Consider the following 27,361-nt stretch of genomic DNA (forward strand, 5'->3'; position numbering starts at 1 on the left):
GATCACAGATGGAGAACAGTCTGATGGCATCTGATTCCATCCTATCCGATTTAGGGTTTTTATTTACTATACTACATTATTTATGACTCCCAAATCTGTATTAAATTTCCCAAAGCCCAACTTTTCTCATTAAAATATTGCTTGGTGACGCTTACTCAATGTTTTGTAAATAAGGCTAATTTGAGTACAACTTTTAGGTCAGCACTATATATGGGCGTTTCATGTTTTACAGCATTTAATTCTCACATTAACTCAATGAGTATGTACTTTCATCCCCTTTATAAAGATGAGAAAACTGGATATAAGAGCATTAAGTATCCTATAAAATACACACGTAAGGAGTCTAGCAACAGGAAACCCAGTTAGCTTCTACATTCTGTATTCTTAACCACATCACTTTCAATAAATGTTAACCATTCTCAATCAATGTTAACTGTTACTTTTCCCCAGCCAAGAACTCTCTCCTGAATTCCAGATCCCCATTCATATTACTTTCATGTCCCACCTAAACCTCAAACTAACATGTCTCACACTTTACACTACCTTCACCCCAGACTCAATCTTCTTTCCATTTACCCCATTTCAATGAAGAGTAACAACATCTAGGCAGTCACCAAGCCAGGATCCTGGGACTCACAACAGACCAGTGATTCTTCAATCTTATCAGACCAAATGTTCCCTTCTTTATAATGTAAATTACGTAACACCCCCCCTCTTTATTATCCTGATGTGAAATACATAGGTAATAAAACCTTCCTCCATCTGTAAATATAATCAATATACTACTCCAACTGTAATCAAAGGGAGACATAAAATGAAATATGTAATTTTTTTTCAAAATGTAAATGAGCATGACCTAACTAGAAGCAGTAATAGATTTTTTTAAGATTGTATTTATTTATTCATGAGAGATACAGAGAGAGGCAGAGACATAGGCAGAGGGAGAGGTAGCCTCCCTGTACGGGAGTCGCATGCAAGACTGGATCCCAGACCCCGGGATCACACACTGAGCCAAAGGCAGGTGCTCAACTGCTGAGCCACCCAGGTGTCCTTTTTTTTTTGCCCCCCCCCTAAGTAAGCTCTACACTCAATGTGGGGCTCAAACTCATCATGATCTCAAGATCAAGAATCATATGCTCTACCACCTGAACCAGCCATCTTGCCCCAGATGTTTGTTCTTAAACACAGAACCTAAAAGTATAAATGCAGACTGACCCAGTGTTCTAGTATAAGCAACTGAAATATGGTGAGTGATCGACAAGATGATGCGGATATAGAATTTTCCAAAATGGTTGGGGGATCCCTGGGTGGTTCAGCAGTTTAGCACCTGCCTTTGGCTCAGAGTGTGATCCCGGAGTCCTGGGATCGAGTCCTACATAGGGCTCCCTGCATGGAGCCTGCTTCTCCCCCTGCCTGTGTCTCTGCCCCTCTCTGTGTCTCTCATGAATGAATGAATAAATAAGATCTTTAAATATATATATAAATAATATATATATAATGATGAAAGACATTTTTTGTGACACAAGGATGGGAGATCCAAATATTAGATTAAATATGGAAATATTATTAGATAATACTGTAAAACTAATAAACTTTTTAAAAAACTAATATAAAATTATGAAACTTTTCCATTTCTTTAGAAGCATTAATGGTATGGTTGTACAAATGATGTTATTTTTATGTTGTTCTTAAGTAACATACACTCAAGTATTTAAGAGTAAAATGTCATGATGCGTGAAGGACAAAAATGTATGTTTATATACAACTGTGTATGTGTATATGTATATAAAGGGAAGATAAACTAATATAGTCAAATGACTATACTTGTACTATGCTTTCAAATTTTCTGTAGGTTTGAAACCTTTAAGTAAAATAAAAACTAGTATAAAAGATAGATTCATATAATCAAATGATCAGTCTATGAAGTACCAAAGTAATTGATTAGTTCCTCTTCTCCACTTAACAAATTTTTAAAATATAATTTAGGCACACCCTAAACAGCTTTAGATCAAGTGTTCAATCTATACATTGCAAAAACCCTGAGTCACACAATGAAGTAAAGATAAAGCATTGTAAGCCAGGGAAGCCCACAGCCTGCTACTCTCCATAGCAGGAGCTCTCTAAGGCTGCAAGGCCTCCGCTTGCTACTACTGATGGTCAGCTTCGAGCTTCTGCTTCTCTTCTATATTCTGTGCACGTGGTTACAAGGCGGCAGAACATAAACTACCTGGACAGTGGAAAAGGCCTAGTCTTTTCATCCACTTCTGCCATTAACTAGCCAAATAAACTTGGCAAGTTACTTAATCCAAATTTGCTTGGTCTGCATCACCTTAGATGAGAAATGATTACTGAAGTATTTTCTAGCTCTGAAAACTTTAAAAAAAAATTATTTATTTACTTATTTATTTGAGAGAGACACAAAGACACAAAGAGCGAGCATGTGTGCCCAAGTAGGGGCAGAGGGAAAAGCAAGCTCCTCACTGAGCAAGGAGCCCGATATGGGACTCTATCCCAGGACCCTGAGACCATGACCTGAGCTGAAGGCAAGACACTTAACTGACCTACCCAGGCACCCCCAGTCTCTCTTAATTGAATTTTTTTTATTAATTACAGTTTCATATACAGGCCGAAGAAAGGAGAGAGACATTTGTGGTTTTATTTATTTATTTTAAAGATTTTCTTAAGTAATCTCTATACCCAACACAGGGCTCAAATCTACAACCCCAACATCAAGAGTCCCATGCTCCACTAACTAAGCCAACCAAATGCCCCCAGAGAGACAGACTATTGCAATCTTTGGTTAGACAAAGTTTTTTAAATTTCTTTATTCATGAGACACAGAGAGAGAGAGGCAGAAACACAGGCAGAGGGAGAAGCAGACTCCTTGCAGGGAGCCCACTGCAGGACTCGATCCCTGGCCCTGGGATCAACCCTGAGCTGAAGGCAGACGCTCAACCTCTGAGCCACCCAGGCATCCCTAGACAAAGATTTCTTAAAACAATGCCAAAGGCATAAACCAAAAAGGAAAAACTGGACAAATAGGACTTCTCAATTTTAAAAATTTTCTGTTCTTCAAAAAACACTCTTAAGAGAATGAAAACACAAGCCACAGACTGGGAGAAAATATTTGCTAAATTTCTATCTGATAAAGAACTTATATTGCTAGAGGGGTTGGGGGATGGGCAAAATAGGTAAAAGGAATTAAGAAGTGTAAGTCACAAGGATGGAAAGTACAGTACAGCCCTTTCACGAAGATGGCGCCAGCAGAAGGAAGCCCCTGCCCCTCCCAAAGCCGAAGCCAAAGCAAAGGCTTGGAGAGCTAAGAAAGCGGTGCTGAAAGGCGTGCACAGTCACAAAAAAAAGAAGATCCGCACCTCACCTACATTCCGACGACCCAAGACCCTGCGTCTCGGAAGGCAGCCCAAATATCCTCGAAAGAGTGCCCCCAGGAGAAACAAGCTTGATCACTATGCCATCATCAAGTTCCCCTTAACTATTGAGTCAGCCATGAAGAAAACAGAAGACAACAACACACTTGTGTTCATTGTGGATGTCAAGGCCAATAAGCACCAGATCAAACAGGCTGTGAAGAAGCTCTATGACATTGATGTGGCCAAGGTCAACACCTTGATCAGGCCTGACGGAGAGAAGAAAGCATATGTTCGACTGGCTCCTGACTATGATGCTCTGGATGTTGCCAACAAAATTGGGATCATCTAAACTGAGTCCAGCCGGCTATAAATCTAAATATAAATTTTTTCACCATAAAAAAAAAAAAGGAAAGTACAGCACGGTGAATATACTCAAAATATTGTAATACGGTTTTATGGTGACTACACTTAATAGTGAGGAGCACTGAATAATGTACAAAACTATCAAATCAGTATGTTGTGTACATACTGTGAAGCTAATTTAATATTGTAGGCCAACTATGCTCCAATAATAAAAATAATTTTAAAAAAGAACATACTGAAAATACATGAAACACTATCAAAACTCACTATTAAGAGAATAACTCGGGATCCCTGGGTGGCGCAGTGGTTTGGCGCTTGCCTTTGGCCCAGGGCGCGATCCTGGAGACCCGGGATCGAATCCCACATCAGGCTCCCGGTGCACGGAGCCTGCTTCTCCCTCTGCCTGTGTCTCTGCCTCTCTCTCTGTCTGTGACTATCATAAATAAATAAAAATTAAAAAAAAAAAAAAAGAGAATAACTCGATTTTTAAAATCTGCACAAGATTTTAAAAGATACTTGGCCAACTATTTGTGTGGCAAATAAGCAGATGAAAAGATACTCAGTATAATTAGTCATTAGCTAAATGTTAAAAAAAAAAAAAATCAAACCACAATGAGGTATCATCACACCTATTAAGTTGGATTAAACAACACTGACAGTAACAAACACTGGATACAGAGGAACTGAAACACAGCACTGGTGGGCATACCAGAACTACAAAAGTGTTTTCAGAAGGTATATACTTACCATATGACTCAACAATCCTATTCCTAGATATTCACATCTATATATGTGAATGCTTACGCAACTTTATTCATGATCACCAAAACTAGAATCAATTCAAACATTCTTCCACTGGAGAATGAATAAACTGGTTTATCTCCTTGAAATGGAATATTATTTGGCAATAAAAAGGAATGAAGTGCTGATAACATACAACAATGTGGATGGATCTCAAACACAGCATGCCAAGTAAAAGACACCAGCTTCAACAGACTGTAGCATATCACTTATATAACAGAGCCAAATTGTAGGGCTAGAAAACAAATATGTGATCGCCAAGGACTAGAGGAAAGGATTAATTATAAGGGAATATAAGGTAAATTTTGTCAGTGATGTGGCTGTTCTACACACAGATTGTGGTAGTGGTTATACAACTATGAAAAATCACAGAAATGTGCACAAATGTGGAGGGAGGAGGATTTTAATATACCTAAACTATACATCAATCAAAATAATAAAAAAGGCAATTTGTTTGGAAAATAATGTTTTTTTAATAAACTTAAATGTATACTTATATATGCTCCATAAATTCTATTGCTAAGTATTTACTCCAGAGAATTAAAAACATGTCCACACAAAGTCATATATGTGAATATAGTGAGCACTTTTATTCACAATTGCCAAAACCTGGAAACAACCCAAATGTCCATCAGTAAGAAAATGGATAAACTGAGATTCAGCCACATGACAGAATATTATTTAAGCAATTTTAAAAATTAACCACTAAAAAAAAAATTAACCACTGATACACACAATTGGCTGTATCTTAAAATCATTATGCTGACTAAAAGAAGTTAGATATAAGAGAACACAAACTGTATGATTATATGAAATTCTAGAAAGGCAAAATAATCTATAGTAACAGAAAGCAGATCAGCAATTTTCTGACACCAGAGTAGAGGTGGGGGTCAATTGCCAAGGGCTGTGAGAAAAAACTCTGGAGATAAAAATGTTCTGCATCTTGGGACTCCTAGGTGGTTGAGCATCTGCGTTTGGCTCAGGCTGTGAGATTCAATCCTGGGATCAAGTCCCACATAGGGTTCCCCCACAGGGAGCCTGCTTCTCTCTCTGCCTATGTCTCTGCCTCTCTCATGAATAAATTAATAAAATCTCAAAAAGAAAAAAAAAAGTTCTGCATCTTGACTGAAATGGTAGCCACAAGCGTGGATGCATTTATCCAACCTCAAACTAGACACTTGTAGAGGATGCCCTTCATTGTATTTATTGTATTTATAAGATTTATTCAAAAAATTTGTAAATGACCAATCTGCATATAAAACAATCCCATTCACAATAACATCAAAAAAACCCAAAATATTTCGAAATATTTTTAACGAAGAAGCACAGAATTTATATTTGGAAAATTACAAAACATTGGTCAAATAAATTAAATATATAAATAAAAGGGAAAGCATCTCATGTTCAAGGATTAGTAGACTTAATATTGTTAAAATAGGGGGATCCCTGGGTGGCTCAGTGGTTTGACGCCTGCCTTTGGCCCAGGGCGTGATCCTGGAGTCCTGGGATCCAGTCCCTCCTCCGGCTCCCAGCATGGAGCCTGCTTCTCCCTGGGCCCGTGTATCTGCCTCTGCCCCTCCCCCCCTCTCTCTTAATGTCTGTCATGAATAAATAAATCTTTAAAAAAATTTTTGTTAAAATAGTAGTATCCCGCAAATTGATCTACAGATTCAAAGCATAGGTATCTGACTCTGATATCCCTACCCTAGTTGATTTCTTGGTAAAAACTGATAACTTGATTCTAAAGGGACCCAAGCATAGCCAAAAGAATCCTGAGATAGAATAAAGGAAGGGGACTCACAGCTCCAGATTTCAACTCATTACAAAGCATCATGAATTAAGACAATGCAGAATGGGCACAAGGACAGACAGTTCAATGAAACACAATTAAGAGTTTAGAAATAAACCTACATACCCATGGTCAACTTATTCTCAACAAGGGTGCTAAGGCAACTCCACAGGGAAAGAACAGTCTTTTCAACAAATTGTGCTGGGACAACTGGATAGCCATATGAGAAAGAATGAAGTGGGACCCTTAACCTCATATCACATATAAAAAGTAATACAAAGTGGATCAAAGACCTAAATACTATATACCATAGATTATTAAAACTCTTAGAAGAAGCATAGAGGTAAATGTTCATGACCTTGGATTTGGCAAAGGATTCTTAGATATGACACCAACAGCATGAGCAATAAAAGAAAAAATAAATTTCAAACTTTTGTTCTTCAAAGGACATCGTCAAGAAAGTGAAAAGGCAACCCCCAGAATGGGAGAAAATATTTGCATCTCATAAAACTGATAAGGAACTTCTATTTAAGATATATTAAGAAGTTATTATAATTCTCAGGGCCCCTGGCTGACTCAGTCAGCAGAGTATTTAACTTTTGATCTTGGGTTCAGGAGTTCCAGCCCCATGTCAGTAGAGAGAGCTTACCTTTGAAAAGGAAAAGGAAAAGGAAAAGGAAAAGGAAAAGGAAAAGGAAAAGGAAAAGGAAAAGGAAAAGGAAAACGAGGGAGGGAGGGAGGAAGGAAGGAAGGAAGGAAGGAAGGAGCTGGGAGCCTAACATGGAGCTTCACTTCATGACTCTGAGAGAAAGACCTGAGCTGAAATCAAGAGTCAAGACGTTTAACCGACTGTGCCACTCAGGTGCCCAACAACCCAATTTTAAAATGGGTAAAGGGGCAGCCCGGGGTGGCTCAGGGGTTTAGTGCTGCCTTCAGCCCAGGGCCTGATCCTGGAGACCTGGGATCGAGTCCCAGGTCAGGCTCCCTCTGTGAAGCCTGCTTCTCCCTCTGCCTGTCTCTCTCTCTGTCTCTCATGAATAAATGAAATCTTAAAAAATAAATAAATAAAAATAAAAATAAACAAAATGGGTAAAGGATCTGAATTGATATTTCTCCAAGAAAGATATAAAAATGATCTTTTTAGATCTTTATATCTTTTTATAAAGATATAAAAATGGCCAATAAGCAAATGATAGTCAACAGCATTAGTCAAGAGGAAAATGCAATTCAAGACCATACTGAGATACTACTTCATACCAACCAGATGTAGACTAGAGTCAAATAACAAGATAAAAAGTGTTGGCAAGGATGTGGAGATATTAGAATCTTCATATATTGCTGGTGGGAAAAGAAAATGATGCAGCCTCTTCGGTAAACAGGCAGTTTCTCAAATGATCAAATATGTTTACCATATGACCCAGCAACTCCACTCCTGGTATATACCCAAGAAAAACGAAGACATATGACAACACAAAAACTTGTATACCACTGTTCATAGCAGCATATTCATAACTGCCAAGAAGTAGAAATAACCTAAATACCCAACAGATAAATAAAATATATTATCTCCATACAATGGAATTTTTTATTCAGCTATAAAAAAGAATAAAGTACTGATACTCACTACAACACAGATAAGCCTTGAAAAAACTTACACTAGGGCAGCCCAGGTGGCTCAGCGGTTTAGTGCCACCTTCAGCCCAGGATGTGATCCTAGAGACCAGGGATCGAGTCCCACGTCGGGCTCCCTGCATGGAGCCTGCTTCTCCCTCTGCCTGGGTGTCTAACTTTAATTTGATTTTAAAATAAACATGGGAAGAGGCACCTACCTGGGTGGCTCAGTTGGTTAAGCCTCGGACTCTTGATTTTTCCTCAGGTCATGATCTCAGTAATGTGAGATCCAGCCTAGCATCTGGCTCTGTGCTGGGTCTGTAGAGCCAGCTTAAGAGTCTCTCTCCCTTCTCCCTGTGCCTCTCCCCTTCCCCCACATGCGTTTTTTTTCTTTCTCTCTCTCTTTTGAAAGAAAAAGAAAAAAGAAAAAAGAAAAAAAAAAAGAAAAAGAAGGAAGGAAGGAAGTCACAAAAACATCCTTAGTTCCTTTCTCCCAAATGATTCTCAGTTATATTATCATAATTCATAATCTAAATTGACGGGATGCCTGGGTACTCAGTGGTTGGTTATCTGCCTTCTGCTCAGGGCGTGATCCTGGGATCCTGGGATCAGGTCCCACATTGGGCTCTCTTCAAGGAGCCTGCTTCTCCCTCTGCCTGTGTCTCTGCCCCTCTCTCTGTGGGTCTCTCATGAATAAATAAATACTTTTTTAAAAAAATAAAACTACTAATGGGTGAAATTCTGATGAGAATGTTTCCATTGTATTCCCCCACTAGATATGTAATTAAGGGAAAAACAGTAGCTCCACAGTGGTTAAGACCTGGCAGATACCATCTTAAGCCAAGTGATCAAATTGGGACCAACTGGCATCACCGTAACTCCTGAGATGATACACAAAGGACACCGCACCACTTCTTTAGCATTCCTGCCAAAAATACAGTACACCTCAACCTAATAATGAGGGTACATTCAATGAACCCAAATTGAGCAACAATCAGTAAAATGTACTCTTTCCAAAAGGTCAAGGTCATGAAAGACAAACTTAAAAAACATTCCAGATTAAAGTAGCCTAAAGAACAATAACTGAATGTAATGCATGATCTTAGATCAAAAACCTGAATCACAAAAAGAATTTCTAAAGTAATACTATATTAAAAATGTATAGTAATATATACATTATATATATTGATGTTATTGGGTAGGTTGGTAATATCTGATGTATTATCTACCAATCTTACTATTAACTTCCTAATTTTGATAACTGTACTATGGTTATGTGAGAGAGATAAAGGGGTATCAATGACTCTTGGAAAGTGAAGGAGGAAAATTATATAGCTAGAAATAGTGGATGGATGGATGGATGAATGGATAATGGACAGAGGAGGAATGGTGGGGAGAAGATATGATAATAAAGCAAATGGGGAACCTAGGTGAAGTGGCTCAGGAATTCTTTGTACAAGTCTTTTTTTTTTTTTTTAAGATTTTATTTATTTATTCATGAGAGACAGAGACAGAGACACAGGACAGGCATAGGGAGAAGCAGGCTCCACGCAGGGAACCTGATGTGGAATTCAATCCCGGGACTCCAGGATCACGCCCTGGACTGAAGGCAGGTGCCAAACCACTGAGCCACCCAGAGATCCCCTCTCTGTACAAGTCTTACAGCTTTCCTAGAAGTTCAACGTTATTTAAAAATTAAATAAATGTTTTAAAAGTGCCAGCCAGCTGTTACAGGAGAATAGGAAAATAACAAAAATAATTCTTAACAGATAGTGACACACTGTGCACATATTTTGAGTATTAAGAGAAAAACTGATTTCTCTCACATCTAAAATGTCTTTTTCCCTGAGGTACCTGGTAGGCTGAGAAGGTAGAATATGTGACTCTTGACCTCAGGGTTGTGAGTTCGAGGCCCATGGTGGGTATAGGGATTACTTAAAAAATAAATAAAAATTTTAAGTGTCATTTTTCCAAACTCTATGCTCTTACATTTTTGCTCAAGACTCCTTTTTAATGCCATGATATTAACAAGAATTTATTTTCACCCACCTCCTAACAGGCCTCTAAAGAACCTGCTCTGACTACCAATTTTCCTCATCAACACTACCACTCATTTCCTTCACTAATAAAGGTCTTGGCATTTTACTGAAGTCAAACGTTCTGGGTTCAGGTCTGGATTCTGCCACCTGCTGGTTATGTGACTGGGCAAATCACTTCACCTCTGTGTGCCTAAAATTCTTCATCTACAGGCTGAGATAAAAGGTGATGTCTTAAAAAAAAAAAAAAAAAAGGTGATGTCTACCTCATAGGGGAATTAAATAGAAAAATACCACTCAATAGCAAAATAAATAAATAAATAAAAGTGGGCAGAGGAGGTCAGTAGAGATCTTTCCAAAGACACACAAATGGCCAAAAGATACATGAAAAGGTGCTCAAAATCACTAATCACCAGGGAAATGTAAATCAAAACTATAATGTTACCTGATACCAGTTAGAATGGCTATCAATAAAAAAACCAGAAACAAAGTTATTAGGGAAGATGTGAAAAAAAGAAAACACTTATGCACTGATGGTGGGAGTGTAAACTGGTGCAGCCCCTATGTAAAACAGTAGGGCAGTTCCTCAAAAAATTAAAAATGGAACTACCCCATGAACCAGCAATTCCACTTCTGAATATATCCAAAGAAAAATGCACCCCATGTCCACTGCAGCAAGATTCACAACAGCCAAGGCAGGAAAGCAATCTAAGGATCCATCAATGAACGAATAAAGAAAATCTGATGAGAATATTATTCAGCAATTTAAAAAAAAGAAGGATCTTGCCATTTGCAAGAACATGGATAGACCATGAAGGCAGTATACTCCAAGAAATAAGTCAGAGAAAGACAAATAGTGTATGATCTCATTTATGTGTGGAATCTTTAAAAAAAAAAGATAAAAACAACTCCCATCAACTCAGATACAAAGAACAGATCGGTGGTTGCTAGCCGCAGAGTAGGGGGTGGAAAATATGGTGGCCGAAAAGACACAAATTTCCAGTATAGGGGCGCCTGGGTGGCTCAGTGGTTGAGCGTCTGCCTTCAGCTCAGGTCGTGATCCCAGAGTCCCAGGGAGTCTCACATAGGGCTCCCTGCGGGGAGCCTGCTTCTCCCTCTGCTTGTAACTCTGCCTCTCTCTGTGTCTCTCATGAATAAATAAAATCTTTAAAAAACAAAAATAAATTTCCAGTTATAAAATAAGTTAGTCCTGGAGATGTTATATAGAGCATGGTAACTACATTATACAATACTGTATATCTGAAAGTCGGTAAGAGAGTAGATCTTTAAAAGTTCTCATCATGCGCAGCCCAGGTGGCTCAGCAGTTTAGCGCCGCCTTCAGCCCAGGGCATGATCCTGGAGACCTGGGATTGAGTCCCAGGTCGGGCTCCCTGCATGGAGCCTGCTTTTCCCTCTGCCTCTGCCTCTGCCTCTGCCTCTGCCTCTGCCTCTGCGTGTGTGTGTGTGTGTGTGTGTGTGTGTGTGTGTGTCTCATGGATAAATAAGTAAAATCTTTAAAAAAAAAAAAAAGTTCTCATCACAAGGAAAAAAAACCTGTAACTATATGTGGTGATGGATATTAACGAGACTTATTGTGGTGATCACATGACAATATATGCAATAGCAGATCATTATGTTATATATCTGAAACTAACAATGTTGTATGTCCATTATATCTCAATTTTAAAAAAGAATAGGTAAGCTGATGCATGAGAAACACTTAAAGCACTGCCTAGAGCACCCAGTGTGGGCACCACATTCATGTTCGCTTTTATCATAAAACAGACACAAAAAATGACTGAAGAAGATGTGGTTTATGTATACAATGGAATATTACTCAGCAATTAGAAACGACAAATACCCACCATTTGCTTCAACGTGGATGGAACTGGAGGGTATTATGCTGAGTGAAATAAGTCAATCGGAGAAGGACAAACAGTGTATGTTCTCATTCATTTGGGGAATATGAATAATAGTGAAAGGGAATATAAAGGAAGGGAAAAGAAATGTTGGGAAATATCAGGAAGGGAGACAGAACATAAAGACTCCTAACTCGGGGAAATGAACTAGGGGTGGTGGAAGGGGAGGAGGGCGGGTGTTGGAGGGGAATGGGTGACGGGCACTGAGGTGGACACTTGACGGGATGAGCACTGGGTGTTTTTCTGTATGTTGGTAAATTGAACACCAATAAAAGTTAATTAAAAAAAAAAATGACTGAAGAAAACTCAAAACTTAAGCCTTCAAATGGAAAGTAATAACAAAAGTCTAATGATCACAAACACTAACTTTGGAGGACCTGGCTGGCTCAGTCAGAAGTTGCTTGTGACTCTTGATCTCAGAGTCAGGAGTTCAAGCCTCACATTGGGTGTGGAGATTATTAAGAGATTATTTAAGATTTTTTTTTAAGAGAGGCAGAGACCTAGAAAGAGGGGAGAAGCAGGCTCCCCGCAGGGAGCCCGATGGGAGATTCGATCCCAGGACCCGGGGATCACGACCCAAGCCAAAGGTCAATGCTCAACCACTGAGCCAAGACATCCCTCAAAAAATTTTTAAATAAAAAAATCTCATCTTTGGAAAAAGTTTTTTTTCTAAGATTTTATTTATTTGAGAGAGATTGAGAGAGAGTGAGCAAGTACACAAGTAAGGGCAGAAGCAGAGGGAGAGGGAGAAGCAGGCTTCCCACTGAGCAGGAAGCCTGACAAGGGGCTCCATCCCAGGACCCCAGGATCAGGAGCTGAGCCAAAGGCAGATACTTAATGGACTGAGCCACCGAGGCACCCCGGGAAAAAAATTTCTGTTCATGGTTGTTATGAACCATTAACTAAAAATAATTTCAAAAAAATAAAAATAAAAATAAAAATAATTTCAAAGCCCCACAAAGGACTGGTTAAATAAATCTGAGGGAATACTCTGAAGTTTACTTAAAAGTCATAATGCAGGAAATGAAAGGGCATTCTATATCATGTAATACTGTTAACTAAATAAAACAGGATCCTGTGGAGTATGTAAAAGTATGATCCTACCTTTGTAAATATTTAATGTATGCACATAAAGAAAAGTAAGGAAGGTGTTATAGTCTCTTTGGGGTACAAGGAATGCGGACCCCCTAACAAGCTTGAGGGTTCCTGCAGGATATATACCAATAGGCTGGAGCTGGAGCCCTCCTCTAATGCCGGGTCTCTGTCAGTTTCTGCTCCCTCATATCCATGATTTTGGCTTGTATCATGGCTTATCACAGTGCTAGTTTTAGCTTCTTTTCCACTCTAACTCGAAAATCCTTACATTTCCTAGGTTACACTCTCAAGAACAGGGATTTGGCTGACCCGGTTCACCTTTTCCTGCAAGACATATTAAATTACTATTAAGGATAGATTTACTTGACCCAGGAGGAGGGAGAAGGGATAAGAAGCTGCTAGAACTACCCAATAACCTCCAAATTTTTTTGGACAGCCAGCAGGGAGAGAAGACAAACAAAAAACACTTCTGTTGAAATGTAACTTTCACTGGACACGGGGCATGGCACGTGTTATTAGGACTTATCATTAATATCCATCTTATTGGTAATAAGCAAATGCCCATAAAAGGATCACAGAGTTGCATTAAGTAGCAGTCTTACAGATCATTAAATACTTACCAACAGAGAGAAACTAAGAACTGAAGTATTCCAAACATTCAATAGTTTAAGCAAGAGTAAATATAAAATTCGAAAGAAAAAGGATACATTCCCATGTATAGATTTTCATTTTAACAAAACAGGAAACTAAAATACAGAACTGACAATCTTAGGGTGGGATAACTACCAACCCCTGTCCCAACAATCAGAGGGAGAAATAAAGAGGACTGAAGTATAAAACATGGGGTAGAATTTGGAAATAGGCTGGCTTTTCTTTAAAAACAAAAACTTTTCTTAAAAAAGGTACTGCAATTGACTCCCTTGGTACAACATTAAAATGTTAACCACGGAAGAACTAAGATTTCTTCTTGTGATGGTTATATGTTATTCTTGAAAAAAGTTTTAAATTTCCTTTTTTCCCCACCATTCCCTTAAGCTTCCTAGAGCATTCTTTTCCTCTATCATTCCAGGAGAAAGCAGTTTTAGCCTCACTCTTCCTCTTCAAACAGGCTTCTCTGAAGTCATCTTCGACCCCTTCACATCACCAACTCAAAGGCTGTTTTCTACTGTAATTTTCTACACTTCTCTGCATCACTCCAGACCTTGGAGCTGCAGAACCATCCTGTCACCATGGGAAACACCACTGCCCAACTGCTAAACTATACTCTTCAGAGCTGCCACACCTGCCAGGAACCACATTCCTCCAGGTTTCACTACAGGCGGTCCAAAGTCTTTAAAAAGTTGCTGTTGGTATGGTGTTCTTTACTTGCAACCAAAAACATACGTAACTGATTTTGCCTTCTTTATGCATTTGACATTGGTCATCATCTAGTCCCACCTATTCAACAGCGCAAATGATCAAAGTCCTTTCCTACAACCTGCTACCTTCAGCATTTCACACTCATTTCATTCCAATAGTTAAACTCTATCTTCCTTCACTCTGTTCTATCCCAGCTTCCAACACCAGATTTATTCTAAAATTTAGTACACAGGACATTCTAAGTCTAAAATTTTGTCATTCTTGTCTAAAACTTCACGCTGAAGTGTGAAGCACTGAAGGTGATGAAAATCTAGTGTTATGAAGACACAAGGATCCTCAATGTCAATTAGAACATTTTGCTCCCGATCCCGAAAGTCCTGTAAAGAGGCCTCCTTTTATAACACGATGGAAAATGAGGGGAGAAAAGCCTTTCAGAAACAGAAACAATGTGGGCGGAAAAATAGTAAACACTTGTGTAGGATACATACCCAAATCACTGAGTCTAAGAGTAGGGAAAAATCCAAAGTTAGATCCCTTAATTTCTTTTTGTAGACCCCTTAATTATGTCAACAGGTGAAAATTTTCTTTAAATCATCTTTCCCCCATTTAACAGTCTCCTGAACAAAGAACTTCAGGACACCAATTATAAAAATTGTCTCCCACACCTAAAAGAATATGCAAACACAACCTTTCAGGGAGACAGTGGAGACACAATGGGGAATGAGGGAAAGAAAAGATTTGCTAAAGAAGTAGATCTGTTAATTTAACACATTTTCTGTCAAGCAAATCAACTGTCCTAGTGCCATTGTTGCTGAAACAATGAACACTCAAGGAAGGGGTGTTCATTAAAAAGAACTGGTCAGGTGAAAAAAACACTCCTGTAGCCAACTAGACTGCGTAACAGCATTCGCAATTGTAAGAACTTATGCCATTCTTGGGAATTATTAGTTGGACGTGATTTAAAGGTTCAACATTAAAAACATGAAGTGGTTAGTGTAATTGTGACCCTTTCCTCTATTTTCATTTATTTTTAGAGGTTATGGGCGGGGGGGAGGGGCACAGAAGGATGCACACAGTCTGCTATGACAACCATTCACACATTTAATTCAGGTGGCCACATGCCTTGGTGACATACTGCCAAGTCAGGCAGTCAGTTACTGCAGCAAATCCACCCTTGGGAAAAAGTAGAACAACACTGCTCCTAAAAGTCTGGGCTAGAGAATCAGAGCGAAAAACTGACCATTACAGTGTGAAACTTATAAGAACACAACATCGCTTAAAGCAAATCAAATCGTCAAAGTCACATGAGATCAGAGACTTCAAACAGGAAAATCAAATACTGCATTTCATGTATTTTCACATAAGCCATATTCTATTTTAAAGGTGTGAATAAAGAAGAGCAAAAAGAGCACTTAACAAAATTATTCTGAGGGGTCATTCACCCTCCTGGAGAAAACTGCTTTTGGCTGCCAAGGTGACTGACTTCACCCCAACTTATTTATACAGATTCTGGAGATTAATACCCTGATTCAGACCAGAAATCCCACCTTCCTCCACCACAGCCCAAAACAAAACCGAGGACATCAGTAGACTAGCACAACAATGGAGTAGGAGAGGAAAAAAAAAAAAAAAAGTATGGTCAGGCTTTAGTTCCCAGCCAAGAGAAATAAAGAACAAAAAATAAGGTGCTGGATCTCTGCAGGGACCAAATACCATGGCAAAGATGGATGCTGAGATGGTCACTCTATGTGTAAAAGCACCTTTGGAAGCCACAGATAATGGATACCATCTCCCTTGAAGTTCTGTAGTATCTCTTTTCAAAGAAGCTTACTGCTAAATCACCATCAAAATACAACTTCTCCAATCCTGGAGCCCCTGTGTGGCTCAGTGGGTTAAGCGTCTGCCTTCAGCTCAAGTCATGATCCCAGGAGCCTGGGATGAAGCCTTACACTGGGCTCCCTACTCAATGAGGAGCCTGCTTCTCTGTTTCCGTCTCCCTCTGCCTCTCCCCCTGGTTGTGCTTGGGCACGTGCTTTCTCTCTCTCAAATAAATAAAATCTTCTAAAAACAATTTCTTCTCCAAACCAAAATGAAAACCCACTTGATCCATAAACTATTTTGCCATACTTGCCTACAGGGAAAATCCAAAGAGAGAAATCATGAAGATACTTAGAGTGACCTCAAGAAAGGTTCTGTTATTAGTGTGTTCTAAGGTGAAAATTCTGATGGAATAATAAACTTTATATAGCAACATACCCCATACGTCTCAGATGGGCAAGCGTATGCATGCACGCACACCCGGCCCCCCCAACTTAGATCTCACTTAACTTTTGACCGGGTCATAACTAGTCTACCACTGCACAAAGCTCAGGAAATCTGTTAAGAAGAACCTGCCTGACAGGCAATGGCAGTGCAGAAGCCAGCCTGAGACTATCACACAACACCCCTCTTCCCCAACAGTGCCAGGCAGCCAGGCCTTGACTAAGGGAGACCTTTCTTTCAGGGACCCAGTTAGATCCAAGACACCTTCTAACTGCCCTCAAACCTCTTCCACCCTTAAATGACTCCCCGATATAGAAAAATATTAACAAAACATCTGCTTCCCAGTTTCCTAACACATGTAATTACTACTAACGTGCACATCTAAGAGCAACTTTAACTTCCTTCAATTTTTATAAACAAATATACTAAAGGTTTGCATTTAGGGGAAGAAAATTACTATAGAAGGAAAAACTCATCATCTTCACAGTGTACCTTTTATACAGTGACCAACACTGGAAAGTCTTCCCCACTTATACCCTAAAGCAGTAAATCTCAGACACAGTGATCTCTGGACCCACCCCTTGAGGAGAAATTTGCCGATTTTATTTGTCACAACTGGGGATGCTACTGGCATACAGAGGGTAGAGGCCAGAGATGCTTCTAGACAGCTTAAAATGCATGTGGCAGCTTTTCCACAAGACTTACCCTAGTCTAAAATATCAATAGTGCTGAGGCTAAGAAACCCCACACCTTAAAGAAACCCAGAGAATCCGGAACTCAATATTATTATTTAACAATTCATTAATCAGTTATAAGAATTACTGAAAAAGCTTTTCCAAAGTTTCTCAATATAAATTAATATAGATTAGAGAATAATGTAAAGAAAGTATAATAAAAGCATTCAAGGAACAGCATCTACTGAAACATGAAAATACAGAAGGACAACATGCTATCTATAAAGTTCACGATACCAAATGAAAAGCAAGCCATTGGCCTGAAGCTATAACTGGATTTCATTCAACGTTCCAAGTATGAATGATGTTAAATAAAAGCGGGGAGGGAAGTCTGGTGGCTCGGTGGTTGAGTGTCTGCCTTTGGCTCAGGGCGTCACCCGGGGTCCTGGGATCAAGTCCCGCATCAGGCTCCCTGCAAGGAGCCTGCTTCTCCCTCTGCCTATGTCTCTGCCTCTCTCTGTGTCTCTCATGAATAAATAAATTCTTTTTTAAAAAATAAATAAATAAAAAATAAAAGTGAGGAGACAAAAGTGAAGGGAAAATAACGTAATTCAGGACCTTCATCCTCCAGAATTTCTTACAGGCTCACAATACAAAATCTCAGCTCAGTCTGAGGACCTTGGAGGTCAATCATCAAGTACTAAAATCTACCTTCAAAGTAGCATGTCTGCAGACAAGATTTCCACACAAAGACAAGTTCATATAATTCACAAACATGTCAAGCATGGATTTGCAGCTGTCGTGTGGTACAAAGTTAATCTGTAAAGCATGCCTAACACAGGTCACCACATTGATCCTAGTAAGTGAGGTCGATGATATTCTGAATCACTTACTAGTGCTATGCATGCTAAGAACCATTCCTAGAACAACAGGACTTAAGAATTGTCTAGACTGGGCAGCCCCGGTGGCGCAGCAGTTTAGCGCCGCCTGCAGCCCAGGGCGTGATCCTGGAGACCCTATGACGCCTGCTTCTCCCTCTGCCTGTGTCTCTGCCTCTCTCACTCTCTCTCTCTGTCTCTATGAATAAATGAATAAAATCTTTTTAAAAAAAATCACCTAATCTAAAAATTCCCATTTTATATATGGGGCATCTGAAACCTAAACTCTGCCTAAGGTCATAACTCAAGTAAACGACAGAGGTGAGCCCATAATCCAGGCTCCTGACTTTCTGCTTGATTCCTTTTGAAAATACATTCAATCACATCAACTAGATCTAAAACCATATAGCTAGAACCTGTGTGGTTCTGTCCCCTAGGCTCTGTCCACACTGAATTTTTTTTTTTTCCACACTGAATTTTTACCTAAACTTTGCACCTGCAGTTTTCCAGAATTCTGCTAATGCTCCTCATTCTTACTCGTAGCCAGAATCGAGCACTAAACCTCTCCTGATCAAAGGGCAGAGAGTCCACTTGTACCAACTGCTGCCAAGGTATATTTTAGGCTATCCTAACTTTGTTCCAGAAAATTAAGGAACACTACACTGAACTTCCGTCATAAAGCGAGCCAGAGGATAACACAGGCTGTCCTTCGGAAATGAGAGGGTACTGCCCTTTCTACGACTGTAGTAGCTCCCAACTACCCCTTTGGAGCTTCACAAGGTTGGCAAAAAAAAAAAAAAAGAAGCCTTCGCTTTCAGAATGTTGGTTTAAAGGGGATCCAGGGCAGCCCGGGTGGCTCAGTGGTTTAGCGCCTGCCTTCAACCCAGGGCGTGATCCTGGAGACCCGGGATCGAGTCCCACGTCGGGCTCCCTGCATGGAGCCTGCTTCTCCCTCTGCCTGTGTCTCTGTCTCTCTCTCTGTGTCTCTCATGAATAAATACATAAAATCTTTAATAAATAAATAAATAAATAAATAAATAAATAAATGGGATCCAGTATTCACTTTCAGAGAGAGAGAAAAAAAAATTTTAACATTTATTTATTCATCAGACACACAGAGGGAGAGAGGCAGAGACATAGGCAGAGGGAGAAGCAGTCTCCACACAGGGAACCCAATGTGGGATTCGATCCAGGACCACAGGATCACGCCCTGAGCAGAAGGCAGACTCTTAACCACTGAGCCACCCAGGCATCCCCGAGAGAGAAAATTTAAATAATTTCCACACCCAACATGGGGCTGAACTCACAACCCTGAGATCAAGAGCCAGCCAGGTGCCCCTCACTTTTGGAAACAGATATACTCTGACAGAACATTCTCCTCTTTCAGAATTTCAAATTGCGTATTGCATTTGCCCCCTCTGTAAGTCACATCTGTGTTTGTGTCTCTGCTTTACCTCTCAGAGAAGGAACAGATCTTGAATCTTTACAAAATGTTTATCATCTGGTGTCTTACATTAAATAGAATAGTGTTGGGTTGCCTGGGTCGCTCAGTTGGTTAAGCATCTGCCTTCCTTCCACTCAGGTCAGGATGCCAGGATCCTGGGATCAAGTCCTCCATAATGCTCCCTGCTCAGCCAGGATCTCCCTTTCTCTCAACTCTTACCCTCTGCTCATTCTCTCTCTCTTTCTTTTCTTTTTTTTTTTTTTTCTCTCTCTCTTTCATAAGTAAAATCTGGGGGATCCCTGGGTGGCTCAGCGGTTTGGTGCCTGCCTTCGGCCCGGGGCGTGATCCTGGAGTCCCAGGATCCAGTCCCACGTCTGGCTCCCTGCATGGAGCCTGCTTCTCCCTCTGCCTGTGTCTCTGCCTCTCTCTCTGTGTCTCTCATGAATAAATACATAAAATCTTAAAAAAAAAAAAAAAAAAAAAAAAAGGTAAAATCTTCACAAACTACTACTCATTTTTAAATCATTTTAAATCATTTATCTCCTTTGATCCTGCTCAAATGCCATCTTCTCAGTGAGACTATACCTAACCAGCCTATTTTAAATTACAACAACCCAATCCCTCAATTGGCCCTCCCTACGCCTCCATGCTGCTTTGTTTCTTAATATCCTCTGACATACTACACTTAACAATTTATTTACTGTCTGTCTCCTTCCACTGAAAAGAGGGGAGGTATTTTTGTGTTATCTTCACATCTGTACCTCCATTACGTAATACACTGTGCCTAGCACATAGTAGATGCTTAGTAAATACTTGCTGAAAGAAATGGAATCATGAACTTGACTCTCTGTACTTAGTTCAGCAGAAGTTTTAATAGATCTTCTGTATCCCACATTACTAAAAAATAAAAAAACTTAAGATCTGCACTATGGAATCTTGGTCATTACTTACAGGTCTAGCCCTTCATTTTAGATAATGAAATAGGAACAATGTGACATAGTAGCAACAGCATAGAATTTGTTATCAAATAACCTAAGACCCAGGTGAGAAATCAACTCAGCCTCTCTCAATTTCCAATTTCCTCATCTATAAAATAAGGGTAACTCCTACCTCACAGAGTCGGTTACAGATAGCTAAGGATTAAATGAGATAACATTTGAGGACAACTGGCTGGCTCAGCAGGTAGAGCATGTGACTCTTGATCTCAGGGTCATGAGTTCAAGCCCCAGGTCAGGTGTAGAGCTAACTAACTAAATAAAAATCAACACACTCAGGGGTGCCTGGGTAGCTCAGCTGGTTAAGCTGCTGCCTGTGGCTCAGGTCATGATCTCAGGGTCCTGTGAGTGAGCCCTGTGTTGGGTTCCCTGCTTGGAGAAGAGTCTGCTTCTCCCTCTGCCTCTACCCTAGCCCCATCCACAGTTAATGTGCATGCTCCTGCATGCTCGTGCACACTCATGCTCTCACCCTCTCTCAAATCAATGGATTGAATCTTAAAAAAAAAAAAAAAAAAAACACACAATCTAGGCACCAGGGTGGCTCAGTTGGTTAAGCAGCTTCCTTCAGCTCAGGTCATGATCCCAGGATCCTGGCATCAAGCCCCGTGGGAGGCTCCCTGCTCAGCAGGGAGTCTGCTTCTCCCTCTCTTCCCTGCTTGTGCTGTCACTCTCGCACGTGCTCTCAAATAAGTAAAATATTATCTTAAAAAATAAAAAATTCAAGTTTCCAACTCCTAGTCCAGTGTATCTTGTGTCATAAAACCAGGCTTCTGGTTCCCCTATTCAAGGTTAACTTATTCTTTCATCTAGTTCAGGGCTTTTTAACCTTTGTATGTTTAGGGACTTCTTTCACAAAAAGTAACAGGCCCTCTCTTCCAGCAAAGTGCATATATGTACAGCAACACAAAATCTATAGCCCATCCATAGGCCCAGGCTTAAGAACTCCTGATATGACTGATGTGCTAAAAAGTTACTCTCAGCAATTCTTATTTTCTTACTTTCATGCTTAATAATTTATGCCTTGGAGTACCTGGCTGGCTCTGTCAGTAGAACACGTAACTCTTGATCTCAGGGGCGTGAGTTCAAGCCCCATGTTGGGTGGAGAGATTACTTTAGAAACTAAAAATAAATAAAAATAATTTATGCCTTGGTGATCTTAAGTGATTGGATCCAAGGAGAAACACAAAGAGTAGAATCCAGGGATCTGAATTAAAGATACTGCCCCCAGATCATCATGCTTGTTAGATGAGAGTCTATCTACACACAACCATAACCAAGAAGGAGATCCAAGGCAAGTAAAGGATTCAGTAATCAACAGCAAGAAGCCCAGGGAAGAAAAGTAGACAGGACAATCAGATTGCTTTTGCCATGCTGCTAAAACACAAACCATCCATCCAATTAATTCTACATGACCATTTTCAAAGAGCCATTTAGAGGCACCAGTCTCTTCTCTAGAGAGAAATATTCCCCAAATGTTTGTGATGAGATTTCTCACCAGAACCCCACCCCCCTCCAGACCAGACTGTTCAAAATGATTCTATACTCCCTTCCCTTATTTTGATCAAGACACTACATTCACTGTAAGGAGCACCTGGTGGGGGGGAGGGGGGGGTGTGGAATCAGCATTAGTATCATTGGTGAGGTCAACTTACCGTGTGTCATTTCTCAAATTGGAATAAAACTTAACCAGCCTAGAAAACTAAAATGTAAAACCAAACAAACAAACAAAAAACAAACACTTAACCAGCCTAACTCACTGGAATGTTAAACAATTGTAAAATACTTGATTTAAATGAAATCATTCTGAAATAGTAAGAGAATCTTCTGACGCAAAGGAGGCAAGTTATGAACTTCTTTGGTAATCTCCCAGTTCAAAGTTAAGCACCTAGTAGAGTAGGCGTGCTTGATAACACTAACTACTGAATTCACTGTCATTAACCTACTCTTGTCCAGGTATAGTTCAATCTCCTCATCTGAAAAATAAAAACACATATACATTGTAAGCATATTTGGGAATTTCTAAATATGTTAACAGTTAATAGCTTTCACCCCTGAGTGGAGGGATACAATGTTAACAGTTAACAGCTTTTATCTCTTACTGGTGGAATTATGGGTGATTTTAATTCTCTTACCTACATTGTGCTACAATTTTCAAGGTTTATATAATGTCAATACGGTTTGTTTGTTTTTTTATGATAGTCACAGAGAGAGAGAGAGAGAGAGAGAGAGAGAGAGAGAGAGGCAGAGAGACAGGCAGAGGGAGAAGCAGGCTCCATGCACTGGGAGCCCGACGTGGGATTCGATCCCAGGTCTCCAGGATCACACCCTGGGCCAAAGGCAGGCGCCAAACCGCTGCGCCACCCAGGGATCCCCTCAATACGGTTTTTAAAACCAGATATTTTGAACTTAAAGGATTATCTACAGACTCACAGATTTCCTATCTGATAATTACAGAATCCCTAAAGAAATTCTGTACATTCAAGGTTGATTAACAGTAAAAAGGTTTTTTTATAAGCAAAAATAAAACTACCCATTTTGGGGGGACCAGTTCTGTAAGTGGGAGGTCCTGACCTCTTGCAGAATTGCAGCATGAATCTTCCCAGCCCTTCACCTATCTAAGAGATTACTGCACTCTAGATAAATACAAGCCAAGTCCTTGAGGATTCTGCTTCCTAAATTTTCTATAAATCCATGAGTTCAGCTTGGTGGTCAAGGATAAAACAAGATATTTCCCCATAGCTGAAAACTGGTTTCCTAAAAAAGCTCGTTTATAACTTCTATCACTTGGTATTATTCATCATTTTTGCCTTTTAAAGTTGCAGCAAATTAAGATAGTAGGCCTTTCCAGTTGGCCTAACAAGTACAACTCAGCATCAGAATTGCTTTTTTGCTTGTTTAAGAAGGGTCTTCCATTGTTATCATACACTCTAACCAAGGGGTTGTTTCTCCTGTCAGGACAATAAACTGTTAGATTAAAAAATTAGCTAAGCCAAAAAAAAAAAAAAAAAATCACTTATCTATACTCGAACTAAAAACTGATGTTTTTCAGGGGCGCCTGGCTGGCTCCGTCGGTGGACCATGGGACTCCTGATCTCCAGGTTTTAAGTCTGAGCCCCACCTTAGTGCAAGACCACATACATACATACATCTGATGTTTTCCATGAATTCCGCACTGTCAGGAGTCATATTTGTTAGAAGCCTAAAAAAGACTAATTTTAATTTCTGATAACTATTAAAAACTTTAAGTTACAATTTGCATTGACCATCTCGAAACACACCTGCCATGAGAGGATCACATGTAACTGCATAAGTTAAAAAGTCACTATCATTTGTTACCTATCTACTGAACTTGTAATAAAAATAGTGTGGACATACAAATGTGCATATGGATTCCAAATATTTGTTCTCGTTGGATGTATTTCAAACAGCATGCAGTTTAAAAACAACAGTGTCACTTCCAAGAACCACTCCAATCGAAAGAAAGGACAGTCATCTCAAACAGCCCAAATTATTCACCTGTAACAATGATTTTTCCACTTCTATTTTTTTTTTTAATTTTTATTTATTTATGATAGTCACACAGAGAGAGAGGCAGAGACACAGGCAGAGAGAGAAGCAGGCTCCATGCACCGGGAGCCCGACGTGGGACTCGATCCCGGGTTTCCAGGATCGCGCCCTGGGCCAAAGGCAGGCGCCAAACCGCTGCGCCACACAGGGATCCCTTTCCACTTCTATTATACACACAAAATTGACCTCTTTGATCAGCTTACATCTCCTTTTTTTTTTTTTTTTTTTTAAAGATTTTACGTATTTATTCATGAGAGCCACAGAGAGAGAGAGGCAGGGACACAGGCATAGGAGAAGCAGGCTCCTAGCTGGGAGCCCGATGTGGGACTCGATCCCAGATCCCAGCTTTCCGGGATCAGGCCCTGAGCCAAAGGCAGACACTCAATCACTGAGCCACCCAGGCTTCCCGATCAATTTACATTTCCTTAAGGAATTACACCAGCTAATACTTAAAAACCACAAGTTTCTTTCTTAGAATATAAGACAAGTTAGAGATTACGTATCTGCAACAATTTAAGGCAAAATCAGTTATTTCTATTTTTCCATCAACAAAATGGGAGTATATGGATTTTGGAAGATGAGTTTTTCTACAGTATTTTTAGAATGGGTCCTTAAGCTATCTTATTATCTTGCAAAGAAGAAAATGGGCCAAGGGGCAAGTTTACCAGCACCCAAGAAGGCACAGTCACAAGCGACACCTCCCACGACAGCCACCATTTTGAGCAGCAGGACAAAGTTAAACTCCTCGCGATTTTACAACAACCAAAAGAAAACCCTGCTGTCGGGATAACTGTTAAGCATCTCCTGAATTTAAGCATCCTCAAATCTGTCGTTTTTGTGGCCCCGTTTGTCCACCCGTAAGAGCAGTTATCCTACTTATATCTTTAGTAAAGATCACGCTTGCAACAATCACGTTCAAACTTTGAAAGCAAACGCGACGACGTCGTGTGAAACGCCCCAGTCACCAGGTCCCCCAACCGCGGAGGCCGCCGGTTTCTTCCCGTTGTTCGGATCCGCTTCGGCAGCTGGAGTCGCCGAGAGCCCGAGCGGGGCCCTCGCCGCCGGCCTCGTCCCGCCCCATTCTCCCGGCGTGCCCCTTCGGCCGCTTTATTCCCCAACACCGTGAACTCCGGAGGAGAGCGGGCTCCCACACTTCCTCCGGGAGCCCAACGTTTCCGCAAACACCACTCAGTCTAGAGATAAAGGTGAGGCGCAGACCCTAGGAACACGCGAATTAAGATCACTCTGAAAATGGCAGAAAGTGCGGCGGGTGGGGGCGGGGAGGCAGCAACGCCGATCTGCTCCCGCGAAGGGGTCATCCTCGTTCCGGTGGCTCCGGCGGCGGCCTCGCGGGCAGGACCGGGGGCACCCGGCCCGGCCCGCCGCCTCCAGTTACCTTTGTCCGCGGCAAAGGGCGGTCGGTCCGCGGGCCCAGCCTGGCAGCCCTGAGGGGTCCACACCCCTTCCCGAGACAGAACCCAGAGTGAGCGGCCGGAGGCGCCCCGCGCCCCGCGCCCCGTCCGCCGGAGGGCCCCGGGCTCTCGTCCGTGCTCACAAAGCCCGGGGCCGGGGGCAGCGTCGGCCCGGCCAGGAGAGCCCGCCCGCCGCCCGCCGCCCGCCGCCCGCACGGATAATGGTGGCCGGACCCACCGCGAGCCGCCGAGGGCCGCGCGGCAGGAGCGGAGGCGCGGCCGGGATAACGGAGCGCTCAACTTTCCGCGCCGCCGCGGAGCCCCGCCGGGACCCGGCGGAGCGCGCCCCTCGGGGGCCCGAGCGGCCGGGCGGCCGGGGGCCGAGTGCGGGCGCGCCTGTCCCGGCCCCGCGCCCCGGCCCCCGGCCCCCGGCCCCGCCCGGAGCAGCCGCCTCGCCCGCAGCCGCACCGGGCGGGGAGCGCGCGGAGTCCCCACACCCGCCCGGGAGGCCGGCCCGGCCCAACTCGTACAAAAGCGCACCCCCCGCTCCGCCTCGCCCCGGAGGGCGCCCCGCGCGCCTCGTGCGCCAGCCCGAGCCCCTGCCCCGCTGCCGACGGCCGCTCACCTCGATCTCGAAGTCGGGCAGGCGGAAAGCGGTGCGGAAGAGCGAGCAGAAGTGCGCGATGGCCGGGACTTCCCACCAGGAGCGGAGCTCGCCCAGCCCGGCCGCGCCGCCCTCCTCCGGGCACATCTCCCCGGCGCGGCGGCGGCGGCGGCGGCGGCGGCGGCGGCGGCGGCCGCGACCCCCGAGAGCCCCGGCGGCCCCACGCTGCCCGCGCGCCTCGCCCGCTCGGACTCCCGCCGCGGCGCCGCGCCTCAGCTCCTAGGCGGGGGCGGGGGCGGGGCGGGGGCGGCTCGGCGGGCGCAGGGCTGGGGGCGGGCGTCCCGGGCGGGGGCGACTCACTGAGGCGGCGGCGGCGGCGGCGGCTGCCGGCGGGGCCCGCGCGCTCGCCCCATCCCGCGGCTGTGGCTGCGGCTGCGGCCGCCCCCGGCGCGGTACAATATGATCGTCCCACCGCGGGGGGAAAACAGATGGGGCTGGGGCGGGGGCGGGGCGGGGCGGGGCGGGGGCCGCGCGCAGGCCGGGGGCGGGGCCGCCACGAGGAGGGGCGGGGCTGCCTCGCCACAACAACAACCCCCGCCCCGCGCCCCACCCCCAGCCCGGACAGCTGCACCGGGAGGGCGGGGGAGGGGACGCGAGGGGAGCGCAGCGGGCACCCCGGGAAGCGGGGGGCGGAGCGCGAAGGGAGCGAGCGGCGCCCGCGGGCTGCCCCCGGGCCCTTGGCCGCGCGGGTGCTGGGGCCCGAGGCCTCCGTCGGCCGGAGCCACGGGGGACGGCGCGGGCCCTTCTCCCCCGCACTCGGCCCTAGTGGTCGCGTCCCTTTAAAGGGCCCGCCGGGCGGCGCCTGCGGCGGGGCAGAGCCGGGGCCGCGCACGTGTGGAGTTCGGGCGCCGGTCGTGCCGCGGTGGCGCGGGGAGCGGAGGTCGTGCACCCCAGAAGCAGGCGGCCGGGAGGGCTGAAGTGCTTGCCACGTGTTCTCGGACACTTTGATCCCACCCAGGAGCGCTGTTCCCAGGAGCTCCGGAGCGGCTCTCTTCCCCGGGGGGAGGGGGGCTGGCTGAGCTGGAGCCCGGGGCGGTGGAGGCCGGAGCGCGGCGGGAAGGGGGAGGGGGAGGCACCAATCAGCAGCCGAGCCACAGCGACCCCCCAGAGAACGGACACG

The 27,361-nt window shown here is 43.0% G+C and overlaps 1 protein-coding gene across 3 annotated transcripts in view; it reads right to left on the reverse strand.

Moving 5' to 3' along the window:
* The window catches only part of LOC121479965 (cat eye syndrome critical region protein 2), a 170,910-nt gene extending 144,501 nt beyond the window's left edge, over positions 1 to 26,409 (reverse strand). For all 3 annotated transcript variants that reach the window (XM_041736134.1, XM_041736132.1, XM_041736131.1), the window contains exon 1: positions 26,203 to 26,409. In XM_041736134.1, the coding sequence (XP_041592068.1) occupies positions 26,203 to 26,328 (126 nt within the window). In that variant the 5' untranslated portion in view covers positions 26,329 to 26,409. The remainder of the gene's footprint in view (positions 1 to 26,202) is intronic.
* Between the last annotated feature and the right edge of the window lie 952 nt (positions 26,410 to 27,361).

This window comes from Vulpes lagopus, chromosome 21 (assembly GCF_018345385.1).
Source record: "Vulpes lagopus strain Blue_001 chromosome 21, ASM1834538v1, whole genome shotgun sequence".
Classification (NCBI taxonomy): Eukaryota; Metazoa; Chordata; class Mammalia; order Carnivora; family Canidae; genus Vulpes; species Vulpes lagopus.